Source organism: Tachyglossus aculeatus, chromosome 10, assembly GCF_015852505.1.
Source record: "Tachyglossus aculeatus isolate mTacAcu1 chromosome 10, mTacAcu1.pri, whole genome shotgun sequence".
In the NCBI taxonomy this organism is placed as follows: domain Eukaryota; kingdom Metazoa; phylum Chordata; class Mammalia; order Monotremata; family Tachyglossidae; genus Tachyglossus; species Tachyglossus aculeatus.
Window position 1 is genome coordinate 52,273,301 of NC_052075.1, and position 19,356 is coordinate 52,292,656.

At 50.2% G+C, this 19,356-nt stretch overlaps 1 protein-coding gene across 3 annotated transcripts; it reads right to left on the bottom strand.

Moving 5' to 3' along the window:
* Positions 1 to 746: 746 nt before the first annotated feature.
* Positions 747 to 19,200, bottom strand: LOC119933292 (zinc finger protein 500-like). Of its 3 annotated transcripts, XM_038752735.1 has the most exons (6): positions 19,148 to 19,200; positions 7,327 to 8,017; positions 6,086 to 6,248; positions 4,146 to 4,246; positions 2,049 to 2,093; positions 747 to 1,279 (listed from the first exon to the last, which is right to left on the bottom strand). In XM_038752735.1, the coding sequence occupies exons 2-6, from the start codon at positions 7,732 to 7,734 to the stop codon at positions 848 to 850; spliced, it is 1,149 nt and encodes a 382-aa protein (XP_038608663.1). In that variant the 5' UTR covers positions 7,735 to 8,017; positions 19,148 to 19,200; the 3' UTR covers positions 747 to 847. The 3 variants fall into 3 exon arrangements, with proteins under 3 accessions (XP_038608663.1, XP_038608665.1, XP_038608666.1); XM_038752737.1 differs by lacking the exon at positions 19,148 to 19,200 and having other exon boundaries at positions 6,086 to 6,224; positions 7,327 to 8,071; XM_038752738.1 differs by lacking the exons at positions 2,049 to 2,093; positions 19,148 to 19,200 and having other exon boundaries at positions 7,327 to 8,071.
* Positions 19,201 to 19,356: the final 156 nt, after the last annotated feature.

The following is a 19,356-nucleotide window of genomic DNA, read 5'->3' on the forward strand; positions in this document are numbered from 1 at the left end:
ATCAGTCCTCAAAAAACGTCTGGATGGGATTTCCACGTCCTGCAGGGACGAAGGCTATCGGCGGGAGGGGGTTGGGGAAGGGTCCGGGGGCTTCTGGGTGGCATCGGGGCAGCAGCTGAAGTTTGAAGTCACCTGCAGCGGGTCGGAAGCACAGGAGAGCGAAGGGTCCGTGGTAAAGTCGGCCTTTGGGCAGCCGTTTTGTTGTGATCGGGTTTGTCTGATATCCATTTTGTTTTCCCATCCCTTCCTCCCATCCCTTTGTACACCCTTCTTCACGGAAGAAGAATGCCCGCAAAAACTTCCCGCCACAAAACCTGCCTAACCAAGGCCTCCCCCACCCTGACCTGCCTGACAAAAGCCATCCCTGTTGTCCACTAGCGGACTTGACATGACTGACTCCATTTTGTGCAGGCTGAGAGAACAACTCCTTTTTGTATTGTCTGCAACAGATGCCTTCAAGGCCATTAAACAAGTAACACTTATCTATGTAAGGTCCTAGGTCAGATGACATCCTGACAAGACAGTGACAACAGAAGATAACAGAATTTACACACCTATCTATACAAGGCCATATGGCAGATAACAACAACCTTTACAAGGCAGTAAAAACAGAGAATTTACAGCATCCTGTTGGTCCTAATTGGATTCCTGAAATTCCTAAATGCTCCCTCCCATGTTGCTGTAACTGAATAAAAGACGCAGTGAGAATGGGATCGGGGCTGCTTGATCTGGGTCCCTGGCCCCTTGCAGCCGCGCGCTAATAAAATCCACTTCTAAATTTCTACCTGGGTCTCACTCGCTGATTCTCGGCACAACAGTTTCTTCCCCCCAGTTCGCTTCCACACGCTCAGCCCAACCCTTGGACGTTGCGTAGGTTGGCCCGGGCCTTAAAGCGCACGAACCATCCGCGGCTGGCGTTGAAGGGCTCGGCGACGGAGCCGTCCCCCTGTTGGGCCTTGAGCTGGTGGTAGAGGCCGCGCGCCTTGTCGCGGACGGCCCCCAGGCTCACGGGGGTCCGGCCCCGGCGCTGGTCCTCCAGCCAGCCCACAAGCAGCTTCTCCACCTGGGCGATGAGCCCCACGCGCCGCTTGGTGATCACGGTGGACTGCATGGGGGCCGAGCCCCGGACGTACTCCCGGATGCGCGCTTTGTCTTTCAGGATGGTGATGATGGTCGTCCGCGGGATGTCCAGGGCTCGCCCGATCTGGGTGGGCGTCTCGCCCGTTTCCGCCCACTTGATTATCTCCATTTTGGTTTCCATGGTGATTGCTCTTCGTTTCTGAGGAAGGAGGAAGAATGAGGAAGGAGTTATTCATTAATTCATTCAATCACCACCTCAAATTCACCAAAAGATCGCTCTTCCCCCCTTCAGAGCCCTCCTGAAGGCTCACCTCCTCCAAGAGGCCTCCCCAGACTACGCCTCCCATCTGCATTACTTCAACTCACTCCCTTTGCTCTTCCCCCCCCTTCCCCACCCCACAGCACTTATGTATTTAGATTTATACGTTTAACTCTATTTACTTATATTGATGCCTGTATACTTGTTTTGATGGGTACCCCACTGTTGGGTAGGGACCGTCTCTAAATGTTGCCAACTTGTACTTCCCAAGTGCTTAGTCCAGTGCTTTGCACACAGTAAGCGCTCAATAAATACGATTGAAGGAATGTGTACGTAGCTATAATTTTATTGATTTATACTGATACCTGCTTACTTGTTTTGATGTTTGCCTTCCCCCTTCTAGACTGTAAGCCCAGTGTGGGCAGGGATTGTCTCTACTGCTGAACTGTACTTTCCAAGCGCTCAGCCCAGTGCTCTGCACGCAGTAAGTGCTCAATAAATACGAATGAATGAATGATCATTATTATCTGGAAGCAGACGCGGGCGGTGGGTTGTGGGGTGGAGCGATCGAGTGGGCTGGGGCGTTTTCGGGAACACTCGTTGGGTGAACTCTGACCCCGTGGCGGCAGAGTGAGCGGATTTCGCTCCCCCATCCATCACCCAGGCCTCCGACCAGCTCCTGTCCTCCCTCCCCGCCGGGCTCGCTCACCTTTCGGGTCTGACGTCGCAGAGTCCGAACCGACGTGTTGCGGGCCTGAAACGGGGGGTAGAGGGAGAAGGTCAGGGGGCCGCTCGCCCCGACTCGGAGAGTCCCGGGCGGGGCACCGGACGAGGGCTGTGGAACCAAAAGACGCCCCGGTCCCGGCCTTCCAGGAGCTCGCCGCCTCACGACGGGGAGACCCGCTGTTGATACCTTCTCCCCCGACCCTTTCACGGGGGAAGACTCAGTTGACCCGTACAAAGAAAGCCCTGATCTTTGCCCCTTCCGAAGCCCGGGAAGGAACTGGGGCAGACCGAGCCCCCTTTTCCCTCTCCTCCTCCCCATCCCCCCGGCCCTACCTCCTTCCCCTCCCCACAGCACCTGTATATATGTTTGTACAGATTTATTACTCCATTTTACTTAAGGCCCTGCTGAGAGCTCACCTCCTCCAGGAGGCCTTCCCAGACTGAGCCCCTTCCTTCCTCTCCCCCTCGTCCCCCTCTCCATCCCCCCCATTTTACCTCCTTCCCTTCCCCACAGCACCTGCATATATGTATATATGTTTGTACATATTTATTACTCTATTTATTTATTTTACTTGTACATATCTATTCTATTTATTTTATTTTGTTAGTATGTTTGGTTTTGTTCTCTGGCTCCCCCTTTTAGACTGTGAGCCCACTGTTGGGTAGGGACTGTCTCTATAGGTTGCCAATTTGTACTTCCCAAGCGCTTAGTACAGTGCTCTGCACATAGCAAGCACTCAATAAATACGATTGATGATGATGATGATGATTTTACTTGTCCATGTTTACTATTCTATTTATTTTGTTAACGATGTGCATCTAGCTTTACTTCTATTTATTCTGATGCCTTGACACCCGTGCACATGTTTTGTTTCGTTCTCTGTTTCCCCCTTCTCGACTGTGAGCCTGTTGTTGGGTAGGGACCGTCTCTATACATTGCCGACTTGTACTTCCCAAGCGCTTAGCACAGTGCTCTGCACACAGTAAGCGCTCAATACATACAACTGAATGAATGAATAATGAATCTAGCTTTATTTCTATTTATTCTGATGACTTGACACCCGTCCCCATGTTTTGTTTCGTTGTCTGTCTCCCTTCTTGACTGTGAGCCCGTTGTTGGGTAGGGACCGTCTCTATACGTTGTCGACTTGTACTTCCCAAGCGCTTAGCACAGTGCTCTGCACATAGTAAGCGGTCAATAAATACGACTGAATGAGAGCAAGAGCTACCGGGGGAGAGGCCGGGCCGTGGAATGAGGGGAGATTGGGGGCAGGGGCTCCTCCATCCTTGGAATTTCTCTCTCTGTGCCTCTCAGAGAACCAGGATCAATCAATCAATCAATCGTATTTATTGAGCGCTTACTGTGTGCAGAGCGACAGACAACGAAACAAAACATGTGGACGGGTGTCAAGTCATCAGAATAAATAGAAATAAAGCTAGATTCATTCATTCATTCATTCAATTGTATTTATTGAGCGCTTACTGTGTGCAGAGCACTGTACTAAGCGCTTGGGAAGTACAAGTTGGCAACATAGAGAGACAGTCCCTACCCAACAGTGGGCTCACAGTCTAAAAGGGGGAGACAGGGAACAAAACCAAACATACTAACAAAATAAAATAAATAGAATAGATATGTACAAGTAAAATAAATAAATAAATAAATAAATAGAGTAATAAATATGTACAAACATATATACATATATACAGGTGCTGTGGGGAAGGGAAGGAGGTAAGATGGGGGGGAGGGAGAGGGGGAGGAGGGGGAGGAGGGGGAGATTCATTCATTCATTCAGTTGTATTTATTGAGCACTTACTGTGTGCAGAGCACCGTACTAAGTGCTTGGGAAGTACAAATTGGCAACATATAGAGACGGTCCCTACCCAACAGTGGGCTCACAGTCTAAAAGGGGGAGACAGAGAACAAAACCAAACATGCTAACAAAATAAAATAAATAGAATAGATATGTACAAGTAAAATAGAGTAATAAATAAATAGAGTAATAAATAAATAAATAGAGTAATAGTAAATAAATAGAGTAATAATAAATAAATAGAGTAAATAGGATAAAGCAGTGCTTACCTGGGACCGGGCTGGGAGGGGTCCAGATGCCATGGTCACCGCTGACAGGCCTCTGGTGCTCCTTTCTGTCGGATTGCTGGGCGGCTGAGGGGTGGGCACTTCTGGTTGGAGGGAAGAGACACACTGGATGTTGTCCTCGTCCAGAGATCTTGCCCTCTCAAAGAGTCCCACCCTCGGCATCTCGCCCAGACCCCGCCCCAAAACACCTTTTTTCCGTGACAACCCACCCCCCCGCTGTGACAGCCGTCGACGTGATCATCATCATCATCATCATCAATCGTATTTACTGAGCGCTTACTATGTGCAGAGCACTGTACTAAGCGCTTGGGAAGTACAAATTGGCAACATATAGAGACAGTCCCTACCCAACAGTGGGCTCACAGTCTAAAAGGGGGAGACAGAGAACAAAACCAAACATACTAACAAAATAAAATAAATAGAATAGATATGTACAAGTAAAATAAATAAATAAATAGAGTAATAAATATGTACAAACATATATACAGGTGCTGTGGGGAAGGGAAGGAGGTAAGATGTGGAGGATGGAGAGGGAGGCGAGGGGGAGAGGAAGGAAGGGGCTCAGTCTGGGAAGGCCTCCTGGAGGAGGTGAGCTCTCAGCAGGGCCTTGAAGGGAGGAAGAGAGCGAGCTTGGCGGATGGGCAGAGGGATTGGGGGCATTCCAGGCCCGAGGGAGGACGGGGTCCAGGGGTCGATGGCGGGACAGGCGAGAAGGAGGTATGGGGAGGAGATTGGCGGCAGAGGAGCAGAGGGTGCGGGTTGGGCTGGAGAAGGAGAGCAGGGAGGTGAGGTAGGAGGGGGCGAGGCCTTGAAGCCGAGGGTGAGGAGTTTCTGCCTGATGGTCAATGTCCCGACGGCAGTGGTGGGCAGGGGTTGCAAGCAGTGTGGCTTAATGGATAGAGCTCAGGCCCGGGAGTCACAGGGACCTGGGTTCTAATCCCAGCTCCGCCACGTGTCGGCTGTGCGACCTTGGACAAGTCACCTAACTTCTCTGTGCCTTCAGTACCTCATCTGCAAAATGGGGATTAAGAGTGTGAGCCCTGTGTGGGACAGGGACTGCGTCCAACCTGACGAACCCGTATCTTTGCCAGTGCTTTGAACAGTGGTTGGCACATTATAAGCGTTCAACAAGTAGAGAAGCAGCGTGGCTCAGCGGAAAGAGCCCAGGCTTTGGAGTCTGAGGTCATGGGTTCAAATCCCGGCTCTGCCAATTACCAGCTGGGTGACTTTGGGCAAGTCACTTCACTTCTCTGGGCCTCAGTTACCTCATCTGGAAAATGGGGATTAAGACTGTGAGCCCCTCGTGGGACAAGCTGATCACCTTGTCACCTCCCCAGCGCTTAGAACAGTGCTTTGCACATAGTAAGCGCTTAATAAATGCCACTAAAAAAAAAAAGTACCATAATTATTATAATTAGGCAGAGGAGAGAAGCCCTGCCATCCCCCTGGCCCCACCCTCGATTCCATCCCACTCTGGTCCCAGAATTCCATAATAATAATAATAATAATAATAATAATAATAATGATGGCATTATTATTGGCACTGTTCTAAGCGCTGGGGAGGTAACAAGGTGATCAGGTTGTCCCACGGGGGGCTCACAGTCTTAATCCCCAGTTTACAGATGAGGTAACTGAGGCACAGGGAAGTGAAGTGACTTGCCCCAAGTCACACAGCTGACAATTGGCGGAGCCAGGATTTGAACCATGACCTCTGCCTCCAAAAGCCCAGGCTTTTCCCACTGACCCACGCTGCTTCCACCTGCTTCTAGGCTCCTGATGCCGGCTAGGGTTGCCCGCTCCCAAGGCAGGAGGTGGGGGAAGAGGAGGTGGGGGGAGCATCCTCTCCCCTGCGTCTGCCTGGGTTCTGCTTGGGACCCCCCGGGGCCCCTCCACCCCACGGTCAAGTGGCTTCGGTGGCTCACCGCTCTCCTGAGGGGACTCAGGCTCCTCCTTGATCCTCCAGCTCCGCAGCTCCTGGGATTCTGGTTGCGGGCTCCAAGCCCCGTCCTCCTGGGAGCCTCCCTCGGGGCCGCCTGGGGACTCCGTCTTCTCCAGGACGTCCTGCCCGTGCACCTGGACCGTGACCTTAGGGCCGACACGGGCCTTCGAGGGATTGGCGAGCCCAGGGCTACGCCGCACGTCTTCACACCCTTGCCCCCAGCCCTGGACTTCATCATCATCAATCGTATTTATTGAGCGCTTACTGCATGCAGAGCACTGTACTAAGCGCTTGGGAAGTACAAGTCGGCAACATATGGCCATGGAACACGGACTTCCCTGGGAGATTGTGTTTCCCCCAGTCTGCCCGCAAACATCACCCGGGGCTCTCCCCCTGCACCCCTTGGGGCAGAAACCGCCCCAAACCCGCAGCTCCAGTGCTCAGTATAGTGCCTGGAACATAGTAAGCGCTTAACAAACACCATCACTATCATCAGCGTGGCTCAGTGGAGAAGAGCACGGGCTTTGGAGTCAGAGGTCATGGGTTCAAACCCTGGCTCCGCCAATTGTCAGCTGTGTGACTTTGGGCAAGTCACTTAACTTCTCTGGGCCCAGCAAAATGGGGATTGAGACTGTGAGCCCCACTTGGGACAACCTGATCACCTTGTAACCTCCCCAGCGCTTAGAACAGGGCTTTGCACATAGTAAGCGCTTAATAAATGCCATTATCATTATTATTATTATTATCTCCGGGGCTGCTCTTTGAAACAGGGGGGACGCGGTCCCGAGATCAGTAGAGGTTATCTGTCTACAGGACTTTCTCCAAACAATGAAATGCTCAGCATGGCTCACTGGAAAGAGCGCGGGCTTTGGAGTCAGAGGTCATGGGTTCGAATCCCGGCTCTGCCACATGTCTGCTGTGTGACTTTGGGCAAGGCACTTCACTTCTCTGGGCCTCAGTTCCCTCATCTCTCAAATGGGGATGAAGACTGTGGGCCCGCTGTGGGACAACCCGATCACCTTGTAACCTCCCCAGTGCTTAGAATAGTGCTTTGCACATAGTAAGCGCTTAATAAATGCCATCATTATTATTATCAAATAATCCGGCTCGGGACGGGAGGGCTGAGGCTGGAGGGGGAATGGAGCTGTGCCCCCACCCCTCAAGGGGCTTCAAACCCTCCCCGTCCCCACCTTCCACCCCTGCCAGCCGGCCTCCCTCGCTCACCCATCGGATTAGTCTGTCGGGCCCCCGCTGCAGCCCCTCCACCAGGGCCACGGCCTCCTCTCCGCTCTCCGGCCTCCGCTCCCGCACCCGGGCCTGGATGTCGGCGGGCAGGACGGCGAGGAACTGCTCCAGGACCAACAGCTCCAGGATCTGCTCCTTCGTGCGCCGGTCCGGACGCAGCCACCGACGGCACAGCTCCCGGAGCCGGCCCAGGGCCTCCCGGGGCCCTCCCGCCTCCTGGTAGCGGAGTTTCCTGAAGCCCTGGCGGAAGCTTTCGACGTCGCCGGGGTCTCCTCGGGGTGCGGGCCCCCGGGGGACATCTTCCTCTTCCTCCTCCTCCTCCTCTAGCTTGCAGAGGGGAGGTCGGAGATGAGCCTGGAGCAGTGGGGCCAGGGCGCTGGGCATCATCTGGCTCCTGGGACCACTGAGCACCAAAGGAAGCCGGGCTTCTCTCCTAAGGGAGTCAGCAGGCCGGGATTCTTTCCTAAGGGAGTCGGGGACCGGGCTTCTCTTCTGAGGGAGTCAGGTAGCCGAGTTTCTCTCCCGAGGGAGTCGGGGGGATCGAACTTCTCTCCCGAGGGAGTCAGCGAGCCGAGCTTCTCTCTTGAGGAAGAGGAGGGCCGGCTTTCTCTCCCGAGGTAGTCAGGGAGCGGGGCTTCTCTCCCGAGGGAGTAGACGGGCGGGTTTCTCTCTGGAGGAATCAATCAATCGTATTTATTGAGCGCTTATTGTGTGCAGAGCACTGTACTAAGTTGGGAAGTACAAGTTGGCAACATATAGAGACAGCCCCTACCCAACAGCGGGCTAAGTTTCTTTTCTGAGGGAATCAGGGGCCGAGCTTCTTCCTGAGCAAGTCAGGAGCCGAGCTTCTCTCCGGAGGGAATCGGGGGGCTGAGCTTCTCTCCCGAGGGAGACAAGGCCTTGGAAATGCCCTTTTAGACTGTGAGCCCACTGTTGGGTAGGGACTGGCTCTATATGTTGCCAATTTGTACTTCCCAAGCGCTTAGTACGGTGCTCTGCACACAGCAAGCGCTCAATAAATACGATTGATGATGATGGAAATGCTTCTGGGGAGGTCTCTGGAAGAGGAAGGGAGAAGAGGAAATCGGGCGGAATCAGGAACCACCCAAGTTGCTTTTGGGACAGTAGTTGACATAGTATGTGCTTTCTATCCGCACAGCACTGTACTAAAGCAGTGGGAAAGAGTACCTAAGTATGAATTAGACAAGGACCCTGGCCCTCAAAGGGCTCACAACCTGTGACAATCCACCTTGGGGCTGGTGGGGAATGGGGAACACCTAACAGGGGGTGAAGGCCAGTAAAGACATTCCAGGAAGTGTTTTTTTTTTCCAGGGGTTCAGAGATGGCGGACATCGACCCTTTTACCAGGTACGGTGTAAGCCTGCTAAACTTCATTTAAAGATCTGAGCAGGGTGGATTTTTAAAAAACCACTGAATCTTTTTCAAGTAAAAATAGGAATTTTATTTGATTAGCATTTTTAAGCCCTGTACAGGGCAGTCTTATACTGAACTTCAAAAGCAGAAGACGGTTTATATCCCTGGAGACGATCCAAGTCTCTTAAATACGGGGGAGGAATCAGTGAGACTCCCTACAGATGGGCAGAAGCAGTATGGCCTAGTGGAAAGAGCATGGGGGTTGGACATCAGAGGCCCTGGGTTCAAATCCCAGCTCCCCCATGTACCTGCTGTGTGACCTAGGGCAAGTCACTTCACTTCTCTGAGCTTTAGTTCCTTCATAGGCAAAATGGGGATTCAACACCTGTTCTCCCTCCTGTGAGTCCCATGTGGGACCTGATGATTGTGAATCTATCCCAGTACTTAGTACGGTGCTCGGCACATAATAAGAGCTTAACAATTACCACAGTTATTACGAAACGGGACTCGAGGTCATTCTAGAAGGCATCTCCCTGCTACTTAATACTTGTTTGCACTGAGAGGACCTATGCCACGCTCCAGTGCTTGGCACATAGTAAGTCCTCAATAAATTCCACTGAATAACTGCTTGCCTCCAGAGTTAGCATCTTTCTGCAAACAGTAAACCAAAGAGAATGTATTCTTATTCCCTGTACCAAGAATGTACCAAGAGAATGTACTCTGGCAGCCTGGAAGATATGAGCAGAGACAGGTGAACGCTGTCTAGAAGTAAACATGAGAAGGGAAATAACGGCTAAGCAAAGGTGAAAAATGTTGGACAGAATTTTCCAAGGGTCATGAGGGACCTATTTCTCACAGGACCAGGGAGGGGATGGAGTGGAATCAGTGGGTCAAACATATTTATTGAGTGCTTATTCAATCATATTTATTGAGCGCTTACTATGTGCATAGCACTATACTAAGAGCTTGGGAAAGTACAATACAGTAATAAGGAGAGACAATCCCTGCCCGATATGAGCTCACAGTCTAGAGGGGGGAGACAGACAGTGATACAAGTAAACAGGCATCAATATAAATAAATAAAATGACAGATATATACTTAAGTGATGCGGGGTGGAGTGGGAGGGGAAGTACAAAGGGAGCAAGTCAGAATGATGCAGAAGGGAGTGGGAGATGAGGAATAATGGGGTTTAGTATTTATTGAGCGCTTACTTTGCACAGAGCACTGTACTAAGCGCTTGGGAAAGTACAACACAACAATAGACAGGGACATTCTCTACTTACAAGGAGCTTACAGTTCTAGAGGGGATATTCGCCCCAACCCCACTGCATTTACGCACAACTCTTTATATTATATATTATTTACTTATATTAACATCTGTCTCATCCTCTAGACTCTTTATGGGTACTAATAATAATAATGGCATTTGTTAAGTGCTTACTATGTGCCAAGCACTGTTCTAAGCGCTGGGGGGGGGGGGTACAAAGGTGATGAGGTTGTCCCACGGGGGGCTCACAGTCTTCATCCCCATTTTACAGATGAGGGAACTGAAGCTCAGAGAAGTGAAGTGACTTGCCCAAAGTCACCCAGCTGACAAGTGGCCGAGCCTGGATTAGAACCCATGACCTCGGACTCCCAAGCCCGGGCTCTTGCCACTGAGCCAAGCTAGTAAGCGCTCAATAAATAAGGTTGATTGATTGGGCAGGGAACGTGTCTTTTAGACTGTGAGCCCACTGTTGGGTAGGGACTGTATATGTTGCCAACTTGTACTTCCCAAGCATTTAGCACACTGCTCTGCACACAGTAAGCGCTCAAGAAATACGATTGATTGATTGATTGATTACCACCTCTGCTACATTATACTCATCCAAGCGCTTAGTACGGTGTTCTGCATATAGGAAGCATTCAATAAATACTATCATTGATTGATTGATACTATGATTGATAATCAATACTATGATTGATCATTCATTCATTCATTCAATCGTATTTATTGAGCGCTTACTGTGGGTAGAGCACTGTATTCAACCGTGCTTACTGTGTGCGGGGCACTGTACTGAGCGCTTGGGAAGTACAAGTCGCCAACACAGAGAGACGGTCCCTACCCAACAACGGGCTCACCGTCTAGAAGGGGGAGACGGCCAACAGAACAAAACATGGAGAAAGGTGTCAAAGTCGGCGGAACAAATAGAATTAAAGCTCCAGGCACATCATTAACAAAATAAATAGAATAGTAAATATGGACAATATTAATACGAGTATAAATACGATTGATGATGATAATGACAAGTAAAATAAATAGAATAATAACTCTGTACACATATATACAAGTGCTGTGGGGAGGGGATCACCCTCCAGGCCCTCCTCGATGATGATGATAAGGCTATAATGAGCCCCCCCCCCCACCATTAGAGCCCATTCCTTGTCAAGACCCAGAAGCCTTTGCGCCTGGTCCCTTCCCAGAATCCTCCTCTCGCCCCCCGCTTAGCCCCAGTGCCCCCAACTTACTTCGGCCGGCGACGCCACCGCGCGTGCGCACCCCGACCCACTGGAACACGTGACTCGCAGCCCCCAACCAAGAACTACATTTCCCAGAAGCCTCAGCGGCGCGGCGCGCTGCCAATGAGACCGGAAGTCAGGTGGAGGGACGCGCGTGGGTAACCATGGAAACGGGAGAGGGCGGATGGAGCTCGCGAGCCTCCGACTTGTCGAGGAGCGGCCTCACATGGGGGTCCCCCACTCCATCCCCCCCCACAGCAATCAAACAATCAATCAATCGTATTTATTGAGCGCTTACTGTGTGCAGAGCACTGGACTAAGCGCTTGGGAAGTACAGGTTGGCAACATATATTAATATATAACATAAACATACATAATAATATGCATCATAAATGCCATTATTATTCCTACAACCCAGCCCATACAGCATGGCCTAGTGGCAAGAACACAGGCTTGAGAGTCAGAGGTCATGGGTTCTAATCCCCGTTTCGCCCCTTGTCTGCTGTGTGACTTTAGACAAGTCACTTAACTTCTCTGTGCCTCAGTTCCCTCATCTGGAAAATGGGGATTGAGACTGTGAGCCCCACGTGGGACAATCTGATTACCTTGTATCCTCCCCAGAGCTTAGAACAGTGCTTGGCATATAGTAAGCGCTTAGCAAATACCATCATTATTATTATTAATACACTTTGCTCCTCTAATAAAAACCTTCTCACTGTGCCTCGAACTCATCTATTTCGCCACCGACCCCTTACCCGTGTCTTGCCTCTGGCCTGAAATGGTCTCCCTCCTCAAATCCAACGGACAATGACTCTCCCTTCTAAGCCTTTCTGAAGGCCCATCTCCTCCAAGAGGCCTTTCCTGACTAAGCCCCCTTTTCCTCTTATAATAATAATAATAATAATAATAATAATAATAATAATGGCATTTATTAAGCGCTTACTATGTGCAAACCACTGTTCTAAGCGCTGGGGAGGCTACAAGGTGATCAGGTGGTCCCAAGGGGGGCTCACAGTCTTCATCCCCATTTTACTGATGAGGTAACTAAGGCTCAGAGAAGCCAAGTGACTTGCCCAAAGTCACCCAGCTCACAAGTGGCGGAGTCAGGATTTGAACCCATGACCTCCGACTCCAAAGCCCGGGCTCTTTCCACTGAGCCACGCTGCTCTTCTCCCGCTCCCTTCTGCGTCACCCTGACTTGCTCCCTTTGTTCATCCTCCCACCCAGCCCCACAGCACTCCGTCATTTACTTATTTTATATTCATGTCTGTCCCCCCCCACTAAACTGTAAGCTCATTGTGGGCGGGGAATGTGTTCGTTTATTGTAGTGTTGTACTTTCCCAAGCAGTTAGTACAGTGCTCTGCACAGAGTAAGCGCTCAATAAATGTGACTGAATAAATGATTGAAACTCCCTGACACAAAACACACCCCAATTCATCCCAGCCCGGCTCCCGGCATCCATCCAGAGCGCAAGGCTCTCTGCAGGGAGGGTCAGTCAGGCAATCGTATTTATTGAGCGCTTACTGCACGTAGAGCACTGTACTAAGTGCTTGGGAGAGGACAGAAGAACAATATAACAGACACATTCCCTGCCCACAGCGAGCTTACAGTCTGGAGTCTACCGTCTGCCCAACGATAGATAGCCGGACAGCTGGGATACAGGCTGCCCCCATCCCTCTCCTCCCGCCCTCAACGGAATCGAGCAGCTTTCGTCCAAACCCTGGCAACGACCCGTCATTTGTGGCTAGAGGCCTCGGGGTTGGAATTAGCCACCGTTAGCCTCCGGGACCGACTTGCCATTCCATTGATCTGGAATAATCGGAAGTTAGGCCCGTGATCTGTTGGAGTTCTCTTGGAGGGAAAACAGAGAAGGGAAAGTTGAGGGAAGAGTTGGGCAGAGGAATGGACGGAGAGTGGGCAAGGGGCGATGGGTAAATACGGAGGTTCTGGAATCACGGAATCAGCCAGCGCGCCTGTATGGCATCAATCAATCAATCAATCAATCGTATTTATTGAGCACTTACTGTGTGCAGAGCACTGTACTAAGCGCTTGGGAAGTCCAAGTTGGCAACATATAGAGACGGTCCCTACCCAACAGTGGGCTCACAGTCTAAAAGGGGGAGACAGAGAACAAAACCAAACATACTAACAAAATGAAATAAATAGAATAGATATGTACAAGTAAAATAAATAGGGTAATAAATATGTACAAACATATATACATATATACAGGTGCTGTGGGGAAGGGAAGGAGGTAAGATGAGGGGGATGGAGAGGGGGGCGAGGGGGAGAGGAAGGAAGGGGCTCAGTCTGGGAAGGCCTCCTGGAGGAGGTGAGCTCTCAGTAGGGCCTTGAAGGGAATGCTCTCCTTTCGTCAAGAAGATAGGTGCTCGGGGTTGGGCCCTGGTAACACTAGGGTTAAAGACAGACTCAACCCTCCACCAGTGCTTGGTACCAGAGCGTGAACTGGATCAGCCAGAAGACCCCCCACCACCACCTCATCCCGACTTGTACTTCCCAAGCGCTTAGTACGGTGCTCTGCATACAGTAAGCGCTCAATAAATGAATGAATGCTGCTCCCTCCTCCTCCACATAACCTCCCCAGCTCTTAGAACAGTGCTTTGCACATAGTAAGCGCTTAATAAATGCCATTATTATTATTATAATGGAGCAGGGATCCACTCAGAGTGGACCCTGCTGTCTCCGGGAAATAATACCCCGAGTCCGGTGACGCAGCTCTTGAACAGGAACAACAGTGAGAAATGTCCGATCTTCTATATGTTTGTACATATTTATTACTCTATTTATTTATTTATTTTACTTGTACATATCTATTCTATTTATTTTACTTTGTTAGTATGTTTGGTTTTGTTCTCTGTCTCCCCCTTTTAGACTGTGAGCCCACTGTTGGGTAGGGACTGTCTCTATATGTTGCCAACTTCTACTTCCCAAGCGGTTAGTACAGTGCTCTGCACACAGTAAGCGCTCAATAAATACAATTGATTGATTGATTGATTCTATACTCTCAATTCCCCCTGCATGAACTTCTGCCTTGATACAAGCAGCAAATATTGTATCACTGGGCCGGTTCAGGATGTGTTTAATCAAGTCCGGACCGGGGCCTTTGTGCTCGATAAAATCTACAAAACCGCTAATAGCACAGAGCTGGTGATGGCCTGGAAGAACCTCGGCAGCATCCCTGTGTATCACTGCTTCACGGGCAGCTGTGTTTACTGCAACACGGATGAAAATTCCTGAAACCGGTGTATGCAAAAAAAATATTATCCACTGGCCCAGTGGATAGAGTACGGGGACGGGATTCGAAAGGACCCGGATTCTAACCCCTTCTCTGCCTCTTGCTTGCTGTGTGACCTTGGGGCAAGTCACTTCACTGCTCTGCGCCTCAGTTACCTCATTTGTAAAAATGTAGATTGAGACTGGGAGGACTATGTGGGACAGAAACGTTCTGGGCATATTACTCCCCTCCTCAAAAATCTCCAGTGGCTACCAATCAATCTGCGCATCAGGCAGAAACTCCTCACCCTGGGCTTCAAGGCTGTCCATCCCCTCGCCCCCCCTCCTACCTCACCTCCCTTCTCTCCTTCTCCAGCCCAGCCCGCACCCTCCGCTCCTCCGCCGCTAATCTCCTCCCCGTACCTCGCTCTCGCCTGTCCTGCCATCGACCCCCGGCCCACGTCATCCCCCGGGCCTGGAATGCCCTCCCTCCGCCCATCCGCCAAGCTAGCTCTCTTCCTCCCTTCAAGGCCCTACTGAGAGCTCACCTCCTCCAAGAGGCCTTCCCAGACTGAGCCCCTTCCTTCCTCTCCCCCTCGTCCCGCTCTCCATCCCCCCCATCTTACCTCCTTCCCTTCCCCACAGCACCTGTATATATGTATATATGTTTGTACATATTTATTGCTCTATTTATTTATTTATTTATTTTACTTGTACATATCCATTCTATTTATTTTATTTTGTTAGTATGTTTGGTTTTGTTCTCTGTCTCCCCCTCTTAGACTGTGAGCCCACTGCTGGGTAGGGACTGTCTCTATATGTTGCCAATTTGTACTTCCCAAGCGCTTAGTACAGTGCTCTGCACATAGTAAGCGCTCAATAAATACGATTGATTGATTGATAGGGACTGAGTCCAACTCGATTATCTTGTATCTAACCCAGTGCCTGCCATAGAGTAAGGGCTTAACCAATACCACAGTTATTATTATTATGGTAATCCGGCCCTTCTGCGCTATGCCCTGGGAGTCCCCTCCCAGGCCTGCCATTGGGGTCTCCAGCCTCATTCCCACGTGCCGATCCCAGCTCCTCCCCCCAAGCCCTGCCCGTGCTCCCACCAACTCCTCACCCATCTCCCCTAGGAGGTTTCTCCGGGGTGGGATGGAGGGGCAGTGGCTCTGTCATTTCCTGCCTCGGGCCTCAGTGGAGACTGGAGCCCAAAAAACTCTGCCCCTGCTCTAGGTCTCCGTGCTCCCTCGGGGGTGGCATCTCTGGTCGCTCTCCTCCCCGAGCGGAGGCTCCATCCCGGGACAAAGGAGATGGGGGCCCCCTTGGAAGCAACGCACTGGACCCCTATCTCCTGAGACCCCCCCACCACAAGATCCCCTGACCCCGATTCAAAAGGGAAGTCCTGAGTGATTGTCAGGTGGAAACACAGCCCCGAGCCCCCCACTTCCCTGTCTGGGGTTTCGCGTCAGGGGGGTCACCTCCCCCAGCCGGGGTGGGGGTGCCGTCAGGAGGGAAGGGCCATCTCAGCAACAAGACTTCCCTTTCCTACGTTTCCGCCTGGGCCTGGCTGTCGAAAGATCCGGTTTCTAACCTCTACCCCGCCACATGTCCAGTGCAAGACTTTGGGTGGGTCACTTCACTTCTCCGGGCCTCAGATTCCTCATTTCTAAAATTAGGATTCAGTACCTACTCTTCCTCTCGCTTAGACTGTGAGCTCCACATGGGACAGGGACAGGATCAAACCCGATCAGTCAATCAATGGTATTTATTGAGTGCTTACTATGTGCAGAGCACCGTTCTAAGCACTTGGGACAATACAGTGCAATAGTATTAGCAGATACATTCCCTCCCCATAATGGACCTGATGATCTTGTGTCTACCCCAGGGCTAAGTACAATCAATCAATCAATCGTATTTATTGAGCGCTTACTATGTGCAGAGCACTGTACTAAGCGCTTGGGAAGTACAAATTGGCAACACATAGAGACAGTCCCTACCCAACAGTGGGCTCACAGTCTAAAAGAGCTTGGCACAGAGTCAGCTCATGCAAATACTATTATTAGCATTATTGTTATTATTGCTATCTTCACTGCTGTTGTAATTATTACTCCCTCCCCTCCCCACCCCAGATTCTCCCACTGTTCATCCCAGCACACGGCTCCTCCCTCCTCCTGACCCTCCAAGCGGCCCACATCCCCACAGAATCTGATTTTATCCTGTCTCTTCCTCCCGACCCCGGTCCATCTGAATCCCCGGTTCGGGGGAATGGAACAGTTGAGCCCGGTATCCCGGGAAGCCCGGGCCCGGGATTTGCTGCCACCCAGTATCGAACCGCCTGCCTATTCCGCTTGGTCCCCGATTGCACCTCCATCCTTAATCGCATCCCCTGCTCTCCCTTGCGTAGCCCGCCTCTACCTCTGGGTAGCAAATTCAATGATAACCGTCGCTACGGGGGCCCAGATGAGGCCACGGTGGGCCTCTCACTCGCTTCAGACCGTTATCCCAGTCCGAACTATAACTATATGGTGATCAGGACAACTTCGGTCACCTTGAATTGTTTGGACTCTTGCCCTTGGACTGGAGACTTCAATCCCAGGGCTCCAACCCCTTCCCTGCCCTCCACTTTGACCCCCTCTGGAATTCCCCAGGAAGGGTTCACCCCAAGTCCTCCCTCATTCCGGCTCTGCCACTTGCCTGCTGTGTGACCTGTTAAAAGACACTTAATAATAATCAATAAATACGATTGATGAATAATAATGTTGGCATTTGTTAAGCGCTTACTATGTGCAAAGCACTGTTCTAAGCGCTGGGGAGGTTACAAGGTGATCAGGTTGTCCCACGGGGGGCTCCCACTCCTCTGACTCTCAGTTTCCTCCGGACTGTGAGCTTGCTGCGGGCAGGGAAGGTAACTGAGCAGAGTTGCTCAGCGGAAAGAGCCCGGGCTTTGGAGTCAGAGGTCATGGGTTCAAATCCCGGCTCTGCCAATTGTCAGCCGTGTGACTCCGGGCAAGTCACTTAACTTCTCTGTGCCTCAGTTACCTCATCTGTAAAATGGGGATGAAGACTGTGAGCCTCATGTGGGACAACCTGATCACCTTGTAACCTCCCCAGTGCTTAGAACAGTGCTTTGCACATAGTAAGCACCTGTATAAATCTTTGTACATATTTATTACTCTATTTATTTTACTTGTACATATTTATTCCATTTATTTTATTTTGTTAATATATTTTGTTTTGTTGTCTGTCTCCCCCTTCTAGACGGTGAGCCCGCTGTCGGGTAGGGACCGTCTCTAGATGCTGCCAGCTTGTACTTCCCAAGTGCTTAGTACAGTGCTCTGCACACAGTAAGCGCTCAATAAATACGATTGAATGACTGAATAAGCGCTTAATGAATGCCATCATTATTATTACTATTATATTGTCATATTGTACTCTCCCAAACACTTAGTATAGTGCCCTGCCCACAGTAAATGCTCAATAAATATGATTGATTTATTGATTGATTTCCTCATTTGCAAAATGGAGGATAAAATACCTTTTCTCCTTCTTCCCTAGACTGCGAGTCCTATGTGGGACAGAGTCCTGTACCTGCCCTACAATGGCATTTTTTAAATAAGGGTATTTATTAAGTCCTTATTATTGGCCAGGAACTGTACTAACCACAGGGAAGTGAAGTGACTTGCCCAAGGTCACGTAACAGAGAAGTGGAAGAGCTGGGATTTGAATCCAGGTCCAATTGACTCTCAGGCCCAGGCTCTATCCATTAGGCCATTCTGCTCTGCACTGAGTTTAGGGCTGTAGGCGCTTAGTACAGTGCAAGCGCTTTGTACAGTGTTCTGCACACAGTAAGCACTCAATAAATATGATTGAGTGAATGAATGAGTGGGCACATAATAAGTGCTTAACAAATGCCACCACCATTATTATTGTTGTTGTTATTGTCATCACTATTAGCATGGCTATTATTTAGTATTATTGCCTTTGTCAGTTTGATTAAATAATAATAACAACAATAATAATAATTATGGTCCTTGTTGAGCGCTTACTACGTGCCAGGCGCTGTTCTAAGCACTGGGGGAGGCACAAGGTAATTGGGTTGGATACAGTCCCTGTCCCACCTGGGGCTCACGGTCTTAAACCCCATTTTACAGATGAGGGAACTGAAACACAGAGAAGTAAAGTGACTTGCCCAAGGTCACACAGCAGACAAGTAGTGGAGTTGGGATTAGAACCCATGACTTCCTGAAACCCAGGCCCGTGCTTCTAGACTGTGAGCCCGTTGTTGGGTAGGGACCGTCTCTCTCTGTGGCCGACTTGTACTTCCCAAGCTCTTAGTACAGTACTCTGCCCACAGTAAGCGTTCAATAAGTACGATGGAATCAATCAATCAATCAATCAATCAATCAATCGTATTTATTGAGCGCTTACTATGTGCAGAGCACTGTACTAAGCGCTTGGGAAGTACAAATTGGCAACACACAGAGACAGTCCCTACCCAACAGTGGGCTCACAGTCTAAAAGGGGGAGACAGAGAACAGAACCAAACATACCAACAAAATAAAATAAATAGGATAGAAATGTACAAGTAAAATAAATAAATAAATAAATAAATAGAGTAATAAATATGTACAACCATATATACATATATACAGGAATGGAATGGAATGAATGAATGCTTTACCCACTAGGCCATGCCGCTTCTCAAATTGAGAAGCGATTCTCGATTTGACTCCAGTTACTCTGACATCCTGATTTCTCCATCCAGAAGGCTTCACCCCCGGGTCCGTTTAGCCGCACAAAGATTCCCGTAAGCTTGGCCCGCGGTCTCCTGAATCCCCTTCCCGCAGGATTGAGCGCGGAGACCCCGTATTCGGCCACCGGCCGGGTTTCCCTC

Coding starts and splice junctions, on each gene's coding strand:
- LOC119933292 (XM_038752735.1), bottom strand. CDS start 7,734: ATGATGCCCAGCGCCCTGGCCCCACTGCTCCAGGCTCATCTCCGACCT. Junction 6,249..7,326: donor CCGACAGACTAATCCGATGG/GTGAGCGAGGGA, acceptor GTCGGCCCTAAG/GTCACGGTCCAGGTGCACGG. Junction 2,094..4,145: donor CCCTCCCAGCCCGGTCCCAG/GTAAGCACTGCT, acceptor CCCCCGTTTCAG/GCCCGCAACACGTCGGTTCG.